Source organism: Bemisia tabaci, chromosome 1, assembly GCF_918797505.1.
Source record: "Bemisia tabaci chromosome 1, PGI_BMITA_v3".
Classification (NCBI taxonomy): Eukaryota; Metazoa; Arthropoda; class Insecta; order Hemiptera; family Aleyrodidae; genus Bemisia; species Bemisia tabaci.
The window spans coordinates 3,400,820-3,417,752 of NC_092793.1; the positions used below are offsets into that span (position 1 = coordinate 3,400,820).

At 37.4% G+C, this 16,933-nt stretch overlaps 2 protein-coding genes across 2 annotated transcripts; one reads left to right on the forward strand and one right to left on the reverse strand.

Moving 5' to 3' along the window:
• Window positions 1–601: 601 nt before the first annotated feature.
• LOC109032202 (uncharacterized) lies at window positions 602–5,347 on the reverse strand. The gene is made up of 2 exons (XM_019044215.2): window positions 4,988–5,347; window positions 602–3,495 (listed from the first exon to the last, which is right to left on the reverse strand). The coding sequence occupies exon 2, from the start codon at window positions 3,407–3,409 to the stop codon at window positions 2,279–2,281; it is 1,131 nt and encodes a 376-aa protein (XP_018899760.2). The 5' UTR covers window positions 3,410–3,495; window positions 4,988–5,347; the 3' UTR covers window positions 602–2,278.
• A 358-nt stretch (window positions 5,348–5,705) lies between these two features.
• Window positions 5,706–16,668, forward strand: LOC109032201 (uncharacterized). The gene is made up of 9 exons (XM_019044214.2): window positions 5,706–6,059; window positions 7,929–8,091; window positions 8,430–8,627; window positions 9,614–9,757; window positions 10,391–10,553; window positions 11,297–11,349; window positions 12,168–12,266; window positions 13,132–13,330; window positions 14,603–16,668. The coding sequence occupies exons 1-9, from the start codon at window positions 5,875–5,877 to the stop codon at window positions 14,830–14,832; spliced, it is 1,434 nt and encodes a 477-aa protein (XP_018899759.2). The 5' UTR covers window positions 5,706–5,874; the 3' UTR covers window positions 14,833–16,668.
• The last annotated feature ends 265 nt before the right edge of the window (window positions 16,669–16,933 follow it).

The following is a 16,933-nucleotide window of genomic DNA, read 5'->3' on the forward strand; positions in this document are numbered from 1 at the left end:
GTTTCTGAAGGTAATCTTGCAACTGGAGCAAAGTCTAGGTAGTTAAAAATACTTTTTCTCAAAACTCCAACGGGCCATAAATTCTTAGCAGAGAAGGAGAATGTAGCCTATTTAGGTCTACATTTTCCTCAGATGGTTGTCCCCTCAAAATTTGCATTATCAAGTGCAACTTAATTTGATTTTGTGATGTGTAAAAAAAAGAACAGGTCTGAGGGTTCACTGGTAATTAAACCAATACTGTTGATCTAGGTATTATCACAAATCTTAGTTTCGATTGGACATATTTCTATCAAACGGAACTAAGCGCCAATTTGAGTTCCTTTTGAGGAATTTAGAATCCCGGATAGCGCGTTCTGTCAAACAGACCTAAGCGCCATGGAAAAGCACTGCGAGTATAGTGCGAAATAAGCCGGACGCCCGATTCCGCCGCCAATCCAAGCTCCCCTCTACCTTCCTCATCCCATGGCGCTTAGGTCCGTTTGATAGAAATACGTCTAATTTTGAAATACCTACTTCATTGTAGTCAGTTTAATTGAAGATGGCTAATAAGAACAACTTTCCGACGAAATAAAGGGATGAAAAAAACCAGATGTAAAGCAAATATTTTCAAGGAAGATTTTATTAAAAAAAGTAAATTTAATACCTAGGGGGGGTTTAGGGTGGATCTTCAGCTTTTGCACAATGCATTCTAGGTGTGATTGATATATCCCAAATTCCAACCTGGGTGAATTATTTTGGAAAAATCTAAATCTCAGTCTGCAGATAAATCATTGAAGAATGTTCTAACTGAATATTGCCCTCCAAAATCTTAAAACAAAGTCAAAAGTACTGTTTCCAGTTAAACATCGATATCGATACGTACACTGAACTTGGTTGCAAAATGGAAACGGTGTGCTTTTGACTTTACTTCCAGATTGTGGAGAATGATTTCCGGCGGGAACATTCTTCAATGATTTATCTACAGACTGAACTATCGATTTTCCCAAAATAATTCTCCTAAAGATTTAAATTTGAGATGTATCGATCGTACCCAGAATGCATTGCGCAAAAGCTGACGATCCACCTTAAAACTTTCTTGGAAGAGAGCAACCAGAAAATATCACAAGTTCCATGTAGGTGAACTAACCTCTACATGATCAATGTTTTATTCTGATGACCTCAATTCTACATACTTTTCATTCATTCATTCATTCATTATCAATTTTATGCGTGACTGAATTAAAACACTATGTTTTTGCACAATTCCCCTGGAAAGACTAGGGGAAAAAAGCAGAAAGTTTCACCGATACAACCTAAGACTTGGCATGGCACAATATGGCTACAGTCTTTGAGGGAAATGAAGGAAAATAATTTTTTTCGATTTTGAGTGAAAAGCAGAGCATGCATCTCTTACAATTAATACTGCTGTGCTGCCTATTATCTTTAAGGGACCCTCACCATTAAAATTATTGTAAAAATGATAGTTGATAATGTTGCTGAGTCATATTTGCCACAAATATAATTTAGTTGGATTCAGTGTGTGCGAGAAAGGTATTAAAAGCCAACTCTCTCTTACACATCGAGTCAAGGAGCAATCCTCGTTATGAGTATCCGAAATAAATTTTCAAAGTATCTTGTCAAATCTGATGTTATTTTTACTCAGTATTAGTGCTGCTAAACATAATGGATCAGTTTCTGGAATTTACTTGTACATTACGATAATAAACCGTGAGGCAGGGCAACATAGTGGCGGATCTTATACCTAGATCACTTAGAATCACCTCAAAGATTCTAAAAATAAGATATTTCTTCACTGGCAGAATAAAATTCAAAATGACTCAGAAATGTCTGACTCGCAGCAAGCACAGTCTGATATGTTAGTGCAGCCAGTTTCCTTGAATATGCAAGCCAAAATTATGAGGATAGAGCTGAGAAAATGGTTGAGTGATTTTTGCTGTGATCTAACTTACTGCTAAAAAACCAGAGGTCATAATGGATTAAAACAGTTCTTTTCATGACGCAAGAGAGTTACATTCCGTGATTTCATACATTCTGCATTCCTAGAATGCTAATACATACAGGCCTTGTGAAATGCCACGCAATTTTTTGCAATAAATACAAATAAATCATTATTTGATTTATTGAGCAATCTTACAGGTACTCAGTGATTTACTTGAAAACAATTACAATGCCTTATGTCAGTACTTCTATTACAGAAAGGCCTGGTACAATAAGTAGGTGAGAATTTTAACTGTGTATGAGAATAATCAGTGAGTGCCTCCTTTGGAAATTTTCTCTGTTACACATTCCTTCGGGATCTTCTAACTCTGAAGTGAACCTCCAAATGTCTTTTTATATCATGTATTTTTTTAAATTTTCCTGGACAGTGAGCACAGTGGAACAAGAAATCTTTCGTGGAGTGAACTTGAGACAAGTGTTGCTTCAGGAGGGATTCGAGTCTGAATTTTTGTGGACATAGAGGGCAGGGATATTCATGAAAGTGAACGTTACTCAAATGTTTTTTAACTTTTTTCTTTGAAGCAAATGTATCCGAACAGTAGGCACAAGCATATATACCATGATTAACATGAATGTGCTCTCTTACTTTAACTTTGGAGGAATATTTTCTTGAACAGTGGGGGCATGGAAACCGAAGTTTTGGTGGAATTTGTTTCTTTTTAGGGTGGTATTTCAAATGCCTTCTTAATTCTCTGTCAGTTTTACAATGCCTAAAACAAATGGTGCATTTGTGAATTGAATGGACTACCACATGTTCATTCAGATCTTCAGCCGAGTCAAATTGTTCTGAACACTGGGGGCAAGGGTGAGATGGCTCTTGCGATTCTTTCTTTAACACAGATTCTCTTTCCCAGGCTAAGGGATCCACTTCAGATTCGTCCATCAGGCTTAAATTATCTGAACAATGAAAGTATGTACGTACATCTGATGAGTTTGCTTTCATATTAGACTGAGGGACAGGAGAAAGAGGTGGAAGATTCACCGTATGAATCTCAGCTGGAACCAAAGGACGAAGAACTTCCATCTGATTCCAGCTGGCAGGTAAAGAAGACTCATCACAGTCTGTGTACACAGACTTCCCACTGGAGTAAAGACTTGGTTCCTCCGGTGGAGTAATACATATTCTGTTAACAGCTTCTTCTGAGGATACCAGGTTTGGCTTATTCTCACTGAGAACCTGGATAGAGCTGGTGAGTGGTCCAAGCTGTGGTTCTACTTTAAATTGGAGATGAGCACCTCTGGTACTGGCGCAATCAATTCCTGAAGTTTCACTGCTACACAGCTTTGCAAAACAACCACTTGGATGACTGCCATCCTCATTGCTTTCACACTTGATATCGAAATTTTGGTGGATGAATTCTTCTTTCAAGTCAAAAAGTGGCTCCTCTTTGATATCCGCTTTGAGATCCATTTTCAACAAGTTTTTAGAATCAAGCGATTACCAATGAAGAGTTCTCACGAAAAAGTCTGCAATCCTAGAGGCTCATCAGTTTTCACCTGAGGGCAAAGGTACAATTCCGATTAAAAAATCTGAGGTTGAAATATAGTTTAGCTTTTCCATTTGAAAAAGCAATAAAAATCTAATGGCGATGACAGAAATAAAAAATTAAAATGGAAACAACTAGAGTTAACCTGATGAAACCTAGAAGAAAAACTCTAAATAGTAGTAAAACAGAAAAAGTAAAAACTGCTTCACCCAGTACTTTCGCGGGAGAGATTGGCACTCAATACAACTTTGATGAAAGAAAATCTGCTGCAGTGCATTCACTATAAGAAATCCTATTCTGATTGTCTGGAAATAGATGATGAATAGCTTAGTTGTCATCAGATAGGTTGACACTTGTTTACATTCTGCTTGCAAGCGATTGTGATGGAATTGCCTCATTGTGATTAAGGGTTGACTGCAGCCCAATCATGAGCGTAGTCAATCCTCAATTTCCATTGAACAACTGCTTTGCGGTTGCATGTGAATGGACTGGAAACACAACCAACATAGTTGACAACACCTCAATCAATGGTGGAACGGCAGGAACTTGTATCTTGGTTGGGATGTTGCAGACTTGCAGTCTTACTTGATTATACAAATGGAAGAATACTAAACATCATTCGTTAAAAACTTCCCGATTTTCTCTTCTCCGTAGGAAGAAATATCTAAGAAAATTCCAAGGAATGGTGCTGATTTGTTCTTTGAAGAAGAAAAAATGAGAGCCAAAATTTTGAAACCAGGGATTTGAAGTGCCTCACGAGGTTATGCCGTACAGCATAGGCTCACAGCATCAGCATTAATGTTGTATGCCCAGGTGGCGGCCCTGCGCCTAATGCGCACGACCCACCAGCGCCGGCTTCGATGCCCAATGCTGACGTGCCAGCCCGGCCAGCATTAAGCGCTGATGCTGAGGTTTGATGCTGCCTAAGGGACCAAAATGGGCTTCACCTTTTGATGCTGGGGCCTCGGCTCTCGGTCCAATGCAGCATCAATTTTCGGTCCCGCGACCCAGCCTCATTACTGTCGGCCCACACCTTGCCGGGAAGTCCCAAGAAGTGGACGCCGAGGAGGGGTTGAAAACACAGCCCGGTGCCATTAGCCACCTGGCCCAGGGCGCTGGCGTCCGACTTGTCTAAATGAGGCTGCTTCACTTTTGACACTGGGTACCCAGCATCAAAATTGATGTGGCATCAGGAAGTCAAGCCAGGTGTCAGCTTCACCAGGTTAAGCCGCCTCATGGGCAAATGCAATGCTCCAGCGCACTGTCTGGTGCGCCAGATACCTGCCTTGCGCAGCGATGCCGCTCCGTTTATGATGCTGCCTTAAACCGCAGCTCTAGATCCCAGTTCGAAACACAACAAATGGAATAGGAAACATACAAATACAAATGGAAACCTATGCGTTCCTGCAGTTTCACCATCGCTAGAAAAGGCCATTATGTGCTTGCGCTTGCTCTGATTGACTGGCAAAGAGGCAAGTTGGTAAGAAATAATACATACTTACATTCTTAATATTAATATCCGTTTGAGCAAGTCCTGGAAAATTTGAATAATTATTCTATTCCAAGTTGACTGTCTCCCTGAAGGTCCAGAGCAGAATGTTCGATAAGGTCATCGTACAGAAGTTGTTGTTAGTTTGTTGTTTCAGCTTATTTCTTTGGTATTTTTTGGTAGAGGAGGGGGCTGAGAGTCCGGGTTTTAGCCTTACAATTAGTTAAAAAAAAAAAACAATCACTGTAATTATTTCAGTCTGTTGTTAGTGTTATCACGTTGTCGCTGTTGTTGGTTGTTATCACACACAATGTTGTCACAAATTCTGCTTATCAGCAATGATCAGCACATCAGAAAAATGATGGCTGATGTCCCGATGAGTCCCGACTTATATTTCCCCTCTTTCCTCCTAGCCATTGACGTATAATACAATCTAGACCGCGCATTGGGCCCGACTTTAGGCGGGGAAGGTGAGACAGCTAGGGGGGTAAAGACGCGCCTTCAGCCTAGTTGATACCGCCGGATATACGAGCTAAGTGTACCCGTATCACCCGTATCAGGCAACGGCACTGGCAAGACTGGCATTTCCGCGAATTCCACCATTGTCTCGCCGGTACACTTAATGTGTGTTGCTGGGTTGCCTATCGTCTCGCTTGAATTTCGTAATGCGCGGTCTAGATTGTATTATACGTCAATGCTCCTAGCTGACCTTTTTTTATCCCTTCCCGAATTGCCGGATCCCCTCTCCCTTCCTGCTGTTTGCATGTTTTAGGTTATCTATCTGTGTAGTTTATTTTTGTTGTCTCTTTTGCGATTGATTATACAGATTTGTCATCCGTGCGAGCTGTAATCTTTCGTTTATTACATAATTGTTAGTGTAAACTTGGACATTTTCGCATCATGGAAGATGATGTGTTTGAAATTCCTTTATCTTCATTATCTTGCGAAAGACTGGATGATGATCAACACATTCTAATAGCAAATTCTTTATCCGATGAAACCTCTGACTTCATTCGCCCTCAGGATGATTTAGTGTCTTCGGATGATATCCTCAGGAATGGTGTTCTAATCCAGACCAGCAAAGGGTATTATTCAACTTACTTACTTACCTCTTATTTCACTCCTTTTTATTTGCCTATGCAACTTATTCACCTTGTGTTTACAACGTCAAGCCACACCTGTTTACATGGGCTCCATGCGGGTCTCAAGGAGCTCATTGCTGCTTCGTGTCTTTTGCCTCTAAAGTATAGTTCCTGAACTTCCTGTCAAGGAGTAGTAAAGTATGTAATGATTTCACAATGGAACAGCCAAACTCTTGAATATAAACTTGAATATACTTTGCAACACAGCGAGATAATACCTCAGATCAGTTCATTATACTATTCACTTACTCTTTTATTCTAGCTGTACATAATTGAGTGGTGATCTTTAGCATCGCCCGTAACCTCTCTGTGAGGGTGGTATCACGATAACTGGAATAGTTTGGTCGCAGTAATAGATATCACATTTTTCAGTCATATTTTTAGTTGTAATGATAATCACTCAAATTTTTTTGCATTAATCTACACAGGGTTACGTGTTATAACGCTTTTCAATGATTTGTTACTCTATTTTTCAATTTTAATATATAAATGGCTGAAAATGTGCTGTCTGTTACGCTGACTTTTTACTGTGTAAGAGGCAGCACATTTTCAGCCATTTATGTATTAAAATTGAAAAGTAGAGCAATAAATCATTAAAAAGCATTATAATATGTAACCCTTTAAAGATTAATGCGAAAAAATTCTAGTAATTATCATTAGTACTGAAAATATGATTGAAAAATGTGTTGTCTGTTACGGCGACAAAACTATTCCAGTTATCGTGAAACCACCCATGAGCTCCAGTATGCGTTAGGTGATTCAAGTAATGTTCCAACTTTGGTCTCGCAACACCTTGTCACAGAATTTCAAGATCACAAATCCTAGTCTTTTCAGCCTCAGTGTTTCTCAGTAACATTTCTCTGAAATCAAGACGTATTTAACTCTTTTTCTTTAACTAATCTAAGTCCCAAAACCACTGAAACTCAAACTAGTGAAATCAAATATTTAATTAACTTTATAGATATTCAATTACAATTTGATTGATTACCACTAAATTTCATCAAATAAATGACAAGGTGTAGTACTTGCCAAAAAGGAAGTTTCATAGTACACTTTTCTGCAAAAGTTGTGTTGAGAGTGCTGCTGCTTTAGGAGTTTGACAAAATTGACAGGGTGCTTCAACTTTTTTAGGCTCCACAATTATTGAGGCCCTAAATTGTCAGGGCAATGAGAAGGCAGAACATTGATTCTCTAACTAGCTTTAAATAAAATTTCTCAAAATGAGTTGTCGCCTGACTGCCATTGTCATATTAATATGATGCATCCATTAATAGTTTATATTGATTTTGAATTCTTGAGCAATTGTATTATGGGACGTCTTGGTCAAATTTTTAGCACCAATTTTCTGAAATGTGTTAATGTTATACACTTATATTAAGACAATCACATAATTGGATTGCATTTTGCAAAAAGGAACCACTAGCATTGCAATGATGCTAAGATTGTGCAACTTCATCTTTTGCAATAAAATTGCGGAAATCGTGAAAAACTATGAAATTTAGATGGTAATTTTTGTCTTAAATTTACAGTTTTTAGCGAGTAAAATAGAAACTATTAATGAATAATCGGGTTTTTCCTCCAAGACAAAAGAAGTTGCACAATCTTAGCAACATTGCAATGCTAGTGGTTCCTTTTTGCAAAATGCAATCCAATTGTGTAATAGACTTCATGATTTTATGAGAATAACAAATTCTGTTGTGCTGCCGTTTCCCATTGGCGCATTGGCTCTTTCTCTTCAGCCTATTCTATAACTGCTGGTTGGGTTTTATGTGTCAAAGTATTTTCATCAGATAATTATCTCCTTTTTTACAGAATAGAGTGGATTTCATTAACAGAAGCATTGACAAGTGGAGTTGGAGATTTGAACTTATCTGTTGAAGATTTTCATAGTGTAACTTCGCAATTTTTCGATTCTCAAGACCTAACTGATCACTCCGATGATCAGTTTGATTTTCATCATCTTGCATCGCCATTGGTATGAGTCTTTGATACACTATAAACTTTTCAATCTTATATAAAGGATGATCTAAAATTCCCGCACAACCCTTGAAAGCCCCTTTTACTCCTGTTCAGGGGAGTCTCTTTTAAATATTGGGGGTTCCGAAAATTTGTTTTCTTAGACCTAAAAGTACTTACAAAATTACACGTCTCTAACTCAGTTTATTATAAAATTACAGGGGTGATGCCTAGTGCTGGTGGCTCCAGACTTTTGGATCACCCTGTAGGACTGTACTTATGTTCAGTTTTCATTCTTGGTCTGAATTGATGTTGAAGCTAAATAATGTAACAAGTTCTTTCCCTTTTCTTTCGCAGTTGGAAAGTATCGAGGAAACTTGTGAAAGTTCAACAGGACTAGAAGACGATGATCTCACACCAGCATGTGCTCCAAAGCTTACCCTTTCACCTACTTCACATTCCCGTCCAAGTACAGCTGACCGATCTGCCTCGACTGCTACCAACTCCGAAAGTAACAACAGCGACTCCTCTACCTTTTCTGTTGCTCCCAATCAGGTTTGTCTTCTCGTGTGTTCATTTTTTATCCAAGGTTACCGGAGGGCCGGGAAAATAAAAGAAAGTCAGGAAATTCGTGACGACAGGGAAAAGTCAGGAAATTTATTTATGCATTGCATGCAAACATAGAGCAATTTGATGGTGTAAGTCGGCAATCACATAACTCGGTTTGCGACATCGCAGACTTCTTGTCATACTTTATTTTTGAAACAGAAAACTACTCAACGGCAATTCTCTAAAACTGCCTTGATTTTTCTTCTCTGTGATAAGAAAATTCTGCAAAAACTTCAAGGAATGATGTCAATTTGTTCTCCTCTAAAAAAATAATATAGAGGCAGAGATTTTCAGACATCGCAAACGAGTTATGTGATTGCCAACTTACACCGTTGAATTGCCAAATAAAACTACCAATACCATTTACAGAAGTTTACTTGTACCACATAAATTGATTATAACGGAGTCCTCATTTCAATAATAGCGTTTTAATCACCTTTTGGCTAATTTTATGTTTTTATTATTCTCTAAAACGCCCATGCAGCATAATCTATTCTACCCAAGGCCTACCTACTCAGAGGTCTACCTAGAGGTCGAAAGCTCATTTTAAACTGAGATCCTAGTTAAACTTGGCTCAAGCATGCCAGGCCTAAGTCTAATTTACCCCGGGTTTGCTATCTTTTCCTAACAATGTCGAAAATCAGCCCATTGAAAGGTCATTTAGAGCTGTAATTTAGAGCTTTGTCAACCCCTCCCCCAGGGAACCAGGTCGGACTCTTGAATATTCTGAAGTGTGGAATTTATGTCTATATATGTCAAACCAAAGCCCGGCTTGGGCTCATTTCAAGCTGAAATTCTTGTCACCCCCTTTCCCAGGTGCCAGGTCCAACTCTTGAATTCTTCAGAGTGTGCATTTATTTGTATCCAAGGGAAATGAATAGATACAATCTTGTCATCTCCATACCTTTAAATGTATGTTTAATTATTTGCAGGTGAAAAGGAAAGGTGGTTGGCCAAAAGGTAGAAAACGGAAACCTGAACTCTCAGAAAATCGGCCGCCAAAGGCTCCATCCACTGGCTATGTCCTGTATTTGAATGAGAAAAGAAAATTGTTGAAAAACCGACCATTTCCAGAGGTAAGCCACCATTTTCCCTGTGCATCCTATTCTTTTTACCTTAAAGCTTGTTTGCCTCACGGGTACTATTGTCCCTCCTTTGGCAATTTGTAAGCAATTCGAAATTCCACAAATATGAATCTATTAACCCGCCATGGCATGATTTAATTTTGGATCTCAGATTCTGGGGGACACTAATCTATTTTGTAGCTTGCATAAAAAACATTGAGCGCCAAATTTTTTTTCAATATTTTAAACTCTCGGGAATCAGTTATTCAAAACAAAGAAAAAATTAATGGAAATGCAAAATCATGCCACAGGGGAAAGATTAAATTGTTAAAAACCCAAAAAATACGTTGTTACGAATTTGTTACGCTATGCCATAGAGGGTCAAGTGGAAGAACTCCTACGATACATTATGCTTTGTTTGTGGCTTATATTGAATGCTTTACTGCTGATCGAAACAAGAGTGTTCCATGCAAAGGAGATGATAGAAAAACAACATTTATTTTCCCTCCCCCCCTCCCCCCATCCAGATTTCCTTGAAACTTGGTTGATAGATTACCCATACTTGAGCCCTCCTTTTTCCAAATTTTCAGACCCCTAATAAATTTTGGTTGCTCCAGTTTCAACATTCTTAACTTTTATTTTCAGGTTACCAAAATTCTTGGAAACGAATGGAGTAGAATGAGTCTTGCAAAGAAGAAAGTATATCTAGACAGAGCTGAAAGAGACAAAATTCGTTACAAAGAAGAGCTCAGGAAGTACCATAAGTCAGACGCGTACCTCTCATACTTAAGGAGGAAAAGAATAAAAAGTAAGATTTTCCAGTTAATAATAGGAAGGAGCACATCAATTTAATATTGAAAAAAAAGTCAATCCATCTGAATGACATTTTAGTTGAATCTATAGTTCCTATGTAGGGAGAGTTAATACATCTCGGGTCCTGATGTCACTAACAGTCAGAAAAGTTATATGGTTTAATAATCTTTTTCTTAACATTTGAAAATTTCCGAATTTCTTGCCTCTGTCCCCATTCTCATTTTGTTTGCTCCGAGACATACCCTTATCTCCCCAGTCTATGATCTTTGTAAGTGGTGAAACTGTAATCTTTATGACCGTTTAAACGCTAAAGAAGCCTTTAAGACAAGAGTCAACCAGAAGTGGATTCCACATGCCTTAAATCTCAGTAAAAAAGGATTTTAGGAGAACCTGCACTGGAGGTGAACAACTACCAAACCATCCAACAAATAATGATAAAAGTATGGTTTATTTTAAAACTTTAAGCTAGAAACGGAACTAGTATGTGTATCTAGGCACATTTCAGCTGTCTTGTCCCGAAAAATATCTATGAAATTGTTTTTTCAGCCCTCTTTCCTTACTCTAATTCATTTTTCAGTTGAAAGCCTCTGATGATGATATTTCAGTGAAAAAGCCCTAGGTTGCATTCACCTCAGGATAATAGCTAGTTCTTTCTTTCATTTCACTTTCAATTTCGCTGCTATCCTTATAATACTCGCACAAAAGAAAACCACTCTCATTAATTTTAATTTTTTCCAGGTTTGCAGGCAAATGGCACGGAGGAGTCTGACATTGATGCTACTGACTTTGATGTAAGTCATGAAATTTTAATGTTTGTTTGAATGAGTAACTAATATCAAATCTACAGAAACTGTGCCATGTCCACTCTACCTAGTTGCTTCATGTTGCAAGGATCAGCACTTTGGACTCCTCTTTCCTGAACACCCATCCGAAAAGAGCATTCTTTTCCAAAGGGTGGTGTTTGTTCGATAATTTATTTTTTTTCCTATATATCTCCCCAAGTGAATCAATTATTTGAGTACTAGTCAGAAAGCATCAACTTTCTTTGAACAGAAATTACTTTCAGTGGTTGCATCGGCATTTTCTGAGTGAGGGGTGCATCTTTTAATGACTCCCTTGCCAAATTCCTGATGCAATGTTTTAGTTGAAGTGCCGAAATTAAGGTTTTATGTATTTCTGTCATAGTTCTGTCCATAATAAACATTTTTAAAGAAAATCAATTAATTTTCAGTAGAGCCTTGTGAATACCCTGAACATATCCATAGAATCGCATTTTTTTAGTGGTGAAAGAATTCTAGTTCAGATCAAGGAAATTGGGGGAAATCATAGGACTCAGTCCCTTGTAACACAGCGAGATGACACTTATCATATTTTTAGAGCTAAGAACTGTTGTAATATGCCAAATTATGGCAACGCTGTGACCAGGTCCACCAACCTCGCCTCCGTGCGGTCCCTATCAAGATAAAGCGTTGCGAGATTAAGTCCTATACAAATGCGTTTTGAATATTTAATTAAGTAAAAGTTTATAACTTGCTCAGTATATTTAAAAATTATTATTATTCATTGTCTAAAAACTAGAGCTTTACCTGTCTTTTTCCCCATCTTTTAGGAGGAGGATAATGAAGAACTCTATTGCCGAGCATGCAATCAATGGTTCACGTCATTTCATAACAAGAAAGAGCATATGTACGGAAGGCAACATTTTCAGGTATTGCTGAAAAACTCAAGGAAACTGTAATATGTAAATACCTGTAGCACACTTTTGTGATGTTAATTCTTGTTCTAATGCAGAACAATGTGGTTTTTACGAAGCCCACAGATTTTACCCTATAAGTCATTTTACTGAGTTTCATCTCAAGTATTTCATAGCAAGTTTTTTTTTTTTTTTTTTTTAAAAAAAAAATTACAATTTAAACTTTATTCAACTCTTGAACCAAGTGCAAATGTTCAAAATCCACTTTTTTCAATCAGGGTGTCTAGCATCAGGAAAAAACGGAAAATATCAGGAATATTGGCCGATCAGGAAAAAATCAGGAAAATCGGAAAAATCGGACGTTTTATCAGGAATTTTTCTCATGCAAATCTCCTCAGCGGAGAAAGTCTTAATGCCTTTTGCCTATTGTGCCAGGAGTCGAGAAAAATCAGGAAAATATCAGGAATTTTCAAAATGGAAAAATCAGGAATTTTTTGTAAAATATCAGGATTTTTCAAAATTAAAAAATACTAGACACCCTGTCAATTTAAAATGATCAATTAGGGTATTTTTACTTTTCATCAATGTTGACTATGAGTTTATTTTGAAATAATTTACTTTTTACCTTGCTCTCCATGTACAATTTTACAGGGAAAACAGATCGTTAAATTCTTTCACTCATTTATCCATGCTTTTAGACACACTGCAAGAGTATTCTAAAGCACATTTTTGAGGTTGAAAATAGTTGAGCCCCATGTGTAAAGGGTAGAAAATTTCTCCTTTATATAAACTCAGAGTGACTGCCGGAAAGTAAGGAGATATTTTAAATTTCTGCCCCATCTTCAGTATGATCAAGTGATTTTATGTTAATTAATTTCAGAACGTCAAGTTAATGGGGAGTGGAAGTGGGTCTGCACAAGAGGGCAGCAGCTCCGTTCAGTCTCTTGATGAATCAAGTTTAGACGCAGCGCCATTACCACCTCCACGATTTAGCTATCTTCGTACCAACGACACGCTGTCTACCTCCTCGGAAGCAAATATGGAAGATGCAATCGCATTAGTTATGCACCTCAATTCAGGTATTTTTACCTATCCTACTTTGACAGTTTTTCAAATATTGCCGAAGATATTAATAAGAACAAAAATTTTAAAAATTATTGTGGAATCAGTTGTTTTGGTGAAGTAAGTGATCAGAAAGAGTATGGAGCATTAATCTTAGGCAAGAAAGATCCATTTCATTCTCTTTAGGGGTTTTAAAAATGAACTATCTAGAATAGGTTGCATCTATACCGTTTATTAAAGGGATACAGGATTATTCATTGTGGAAGATCTTGGCTCTCATAGCTCATATAACTAAGGAACAGCTCCTTCAGAGACATGGTATTATCAATTTATCACTTTAATGCCAGCAGCGGCCTGATTGTTGAAATTGATAGACAAAGAAGACAAAAGAGATATGGGAGGATCCAAAGACATTGAATCTTGTAGACCGTGCGTCCGGCTTGGTTTTGTACGGGCGAAGCGTGACATGTTTCTTGGAGCCCCATGATGGACAGCCGGGAATGGGGAAAGAGCGTGTGTCCCAAGCGGTCGAAGAAACTGCAGAGAAGCTATGGAGAATTCATTCGCGCACTTGGTTTTTCGAGAATATCTCGTTTTGAGTCCATTTCTAGACAAAATTCCTAAGAAGAAAAGTTTTAGAAAGTATAATTTTACAATCAAATAGCAATGTTTTATTTTTCCGAACTAGTTATTAAACGAGAAAAAAAGCCTTTCAATTTGACGAAAATTCACTGGAGCTGCTACTGCGCATGAGCAGATGTGTGCAATTGGGACACACAAACTTATCGATGCCATTGATGCTAGGTCCAGTGCGCCATGCGAATTTTTAAAAGTTGTCCTGCCTACCGTGACACAGGATGCACGGTCTACATGATTCAATGTTTTTGGGGGGATCCCATTGTGGGAAGCTGGTGGTTGTAATGGACAGAAGAGGTAGGCAATAGACTATCAGCAACCCTTAAGAGACCCTTTAGTGAGTTCATCATTTTCTCCCTTAGTCAACTCCCCATTTCAACCAATAGGATCGCTCCGTACTCCTCACGTCTTCTTTGTCAATCGCTTTGTCTATCAATTTTAACAATCAGCCTGCAAACGCCTCGCACAGAAATAATTCTTCAGCACAAAATCAATCAAAGCCGAATATCCGTCTGCCAATCTGTAAAGCAAATCTATTTTCATCCATAATTATTGCCCGAAAAAAACCTGTAGGTGAACAATTTAGACTGGATTATCACTGTTTTTTGTCTTTGTAAACCTTTTTATCAAAGAATTTTATCCGTTCTTTACAGATAGAGAAAAAGAAGTAAAACAACTCCAAAACCATGTAGCTGAACAAGAACAGAGGCACAAGCAAGTGTTAAGTCAAGTAGTGAAATTGAAGGAAGAAGAAGCCCGCCTGTTAGCGCTGCTTCAAAAGCAGCAAGCAGAAGCAAAGCAGTACAAAGCAAAAATGAGCTCCTATGCAAGTGATATTCGGAAGTTGTATCGCTTAACGAAAACCAAAGGAAAAGGTTCGTAGGAACTTGTTTACGCGTCACAGTGATTAATTATGTATTTTTACAGTGCAATCGGAGCACTTGTTTCTTTCTTGATTTCCCTTAGTAATACCGTTCATTTATAATTTTATCCATTTTGCATTTGTGGTCGTCGAAGACCGAAGCTGAACTACTCTCAGAGTATCAAACATTTATTTTAAAATTCGGTGCTTTTTTTCTGTATTTATGTTTTTAAATTATTTTATTTTATGTAAGGCATTTGAAGTGTCAAGAAACCAAACAAACTCAAAAAGGCGGCAAAATTAGAGATTTTAAAGTTAGGAATTTAATTTAACTTCGGAATTATTGTTACTTAGCTAAAAAAATTTTGTTTGTAAATCGCATCAAGTACTGTATTGCATATTCTCAGTGTGAAGTTGTGAGCTTTTATAGCCAGCATGTTTTTGAGGTGGCTTTGTCATAATTGCTCATCTTGCTGAAAAATAGCCCATTCCAAAAGTAAAAGCTAAATGTGAAGTCCTCAAAATATTGAGAAAGTTTGTAGGCCAATTATAGTCATAAGAACAATGAGGGAGAAATAGAAAACTAATGACATCACAGAATCCAAAATGTAAAATTCAGAACTCCTGGAAGTACCTGATGAAATTTGCATGTTGAGAAATGCCAAAAGTAAAATATGTCCCTAGTATGATTAAATAACTCAAATCTGCTGTTTGTCATTAAGGAATTCTCGAAATATGTATCGCAGTTTCTCTAATGTACCAGACAATCAAAGATGATTAGATAAGACTGCAATTCCGGTGCAATTTCCTCCCCTAACCATTGAAAAAATATTATCAAAATTCACTTCAGCTCTAAATAGTCACCTCAAGTAGACCAAAAATAGCCAATCATGTTTTTCAGGAGAATATTGAAATCATTAAACTCAAATTTTATTGGCAGTAAAGTTACATTTCTGCATGAGCCTTATGATTAAAAAATCAGAAATCAAGCGTTCACGTAAGTGAATACAATCTATTCTTGTAATAGGTTAAAAATTAGTTAAAAACTGGAATGGTTTAGTGACTTACTTGTTTGGAATAACTGAAGGGTTCTGTCAAGTGTTGAACGAAAGTTTCTTAAAAATAATCATATCTCTTTATACTAAGGCAAGGTTTCCTCTTTTTACTTTACTCATATTTTTAAATGCTCTCTCTTTCTTTTACATTTTTCTTTTTTCTCACTCTTTTCCACTGCAGCTTACTTCCTCCGATGATTTCCGAAAACCTTGTATTTTTGTCAGCCAAGTCTGGCTAATTTTTCACCAATAAGTAACACCTACCTCCAGGAATAAAAGATGCTCTTAAAATTTCTTGTTACCGAGTAAACACGGCTCTGCAAGGACCTGATTTCATTATTATTCTTGTTTCTTTCGCCGAAGTGAAATGATTCAAATAAGCCGTACGTCCTCCTTCAGCCTGTTTTTTAAATTTTGCTTTTGTAACTCCTTTGTTTACTCTCTTTTCTGACTGCAAAATTTTAATGGTTTGATAACAATACGATCAATTTGTGAAATTATCTAGCGTCGGTTTTGAGTGGTGTCAATTTCCTAATCTGTTAACTGTGACTTATGCTGAGAATTTTCGTGAGAAATTTGATCATGCAGTTTATGATGCAAGATTTGTACCTATGGTGATACTCTGATCCTCAGCGTAGAAGAAATTATTTTTAGTCTCGTCTTAGGATTAAAATTGAGATGGTAGAGCAGTACATTACTTTATTTAGCATATTTTTCTTTCCTTGTGATACTGATCTTATACTTGAATGATTTTTATAATTGTTTTGCATCATTAAATTGTGTTTTCATAATTTGAATACCATTATTTGGTTTTTCCTTATTTTTGTGCATTAATTTTGTTTTATGACATTCTTCTTCATCTTCTTCCACGAAAGACTAGGGCATATCCCTGTTTGTCAGGCCATCTAGTATGTACCAAGCAAACAAAAAACATCACTAAGAATAAGACTCGTCAAACTGATAAAATAAGAACAGCAATGAAATATTCGATCATCTTCTGGAGAAGAAACCTGCTTTGTGCCTACCTTAGAGGGGGGGGGGGGGGTGGTTCGTTGACGTAATTTTTT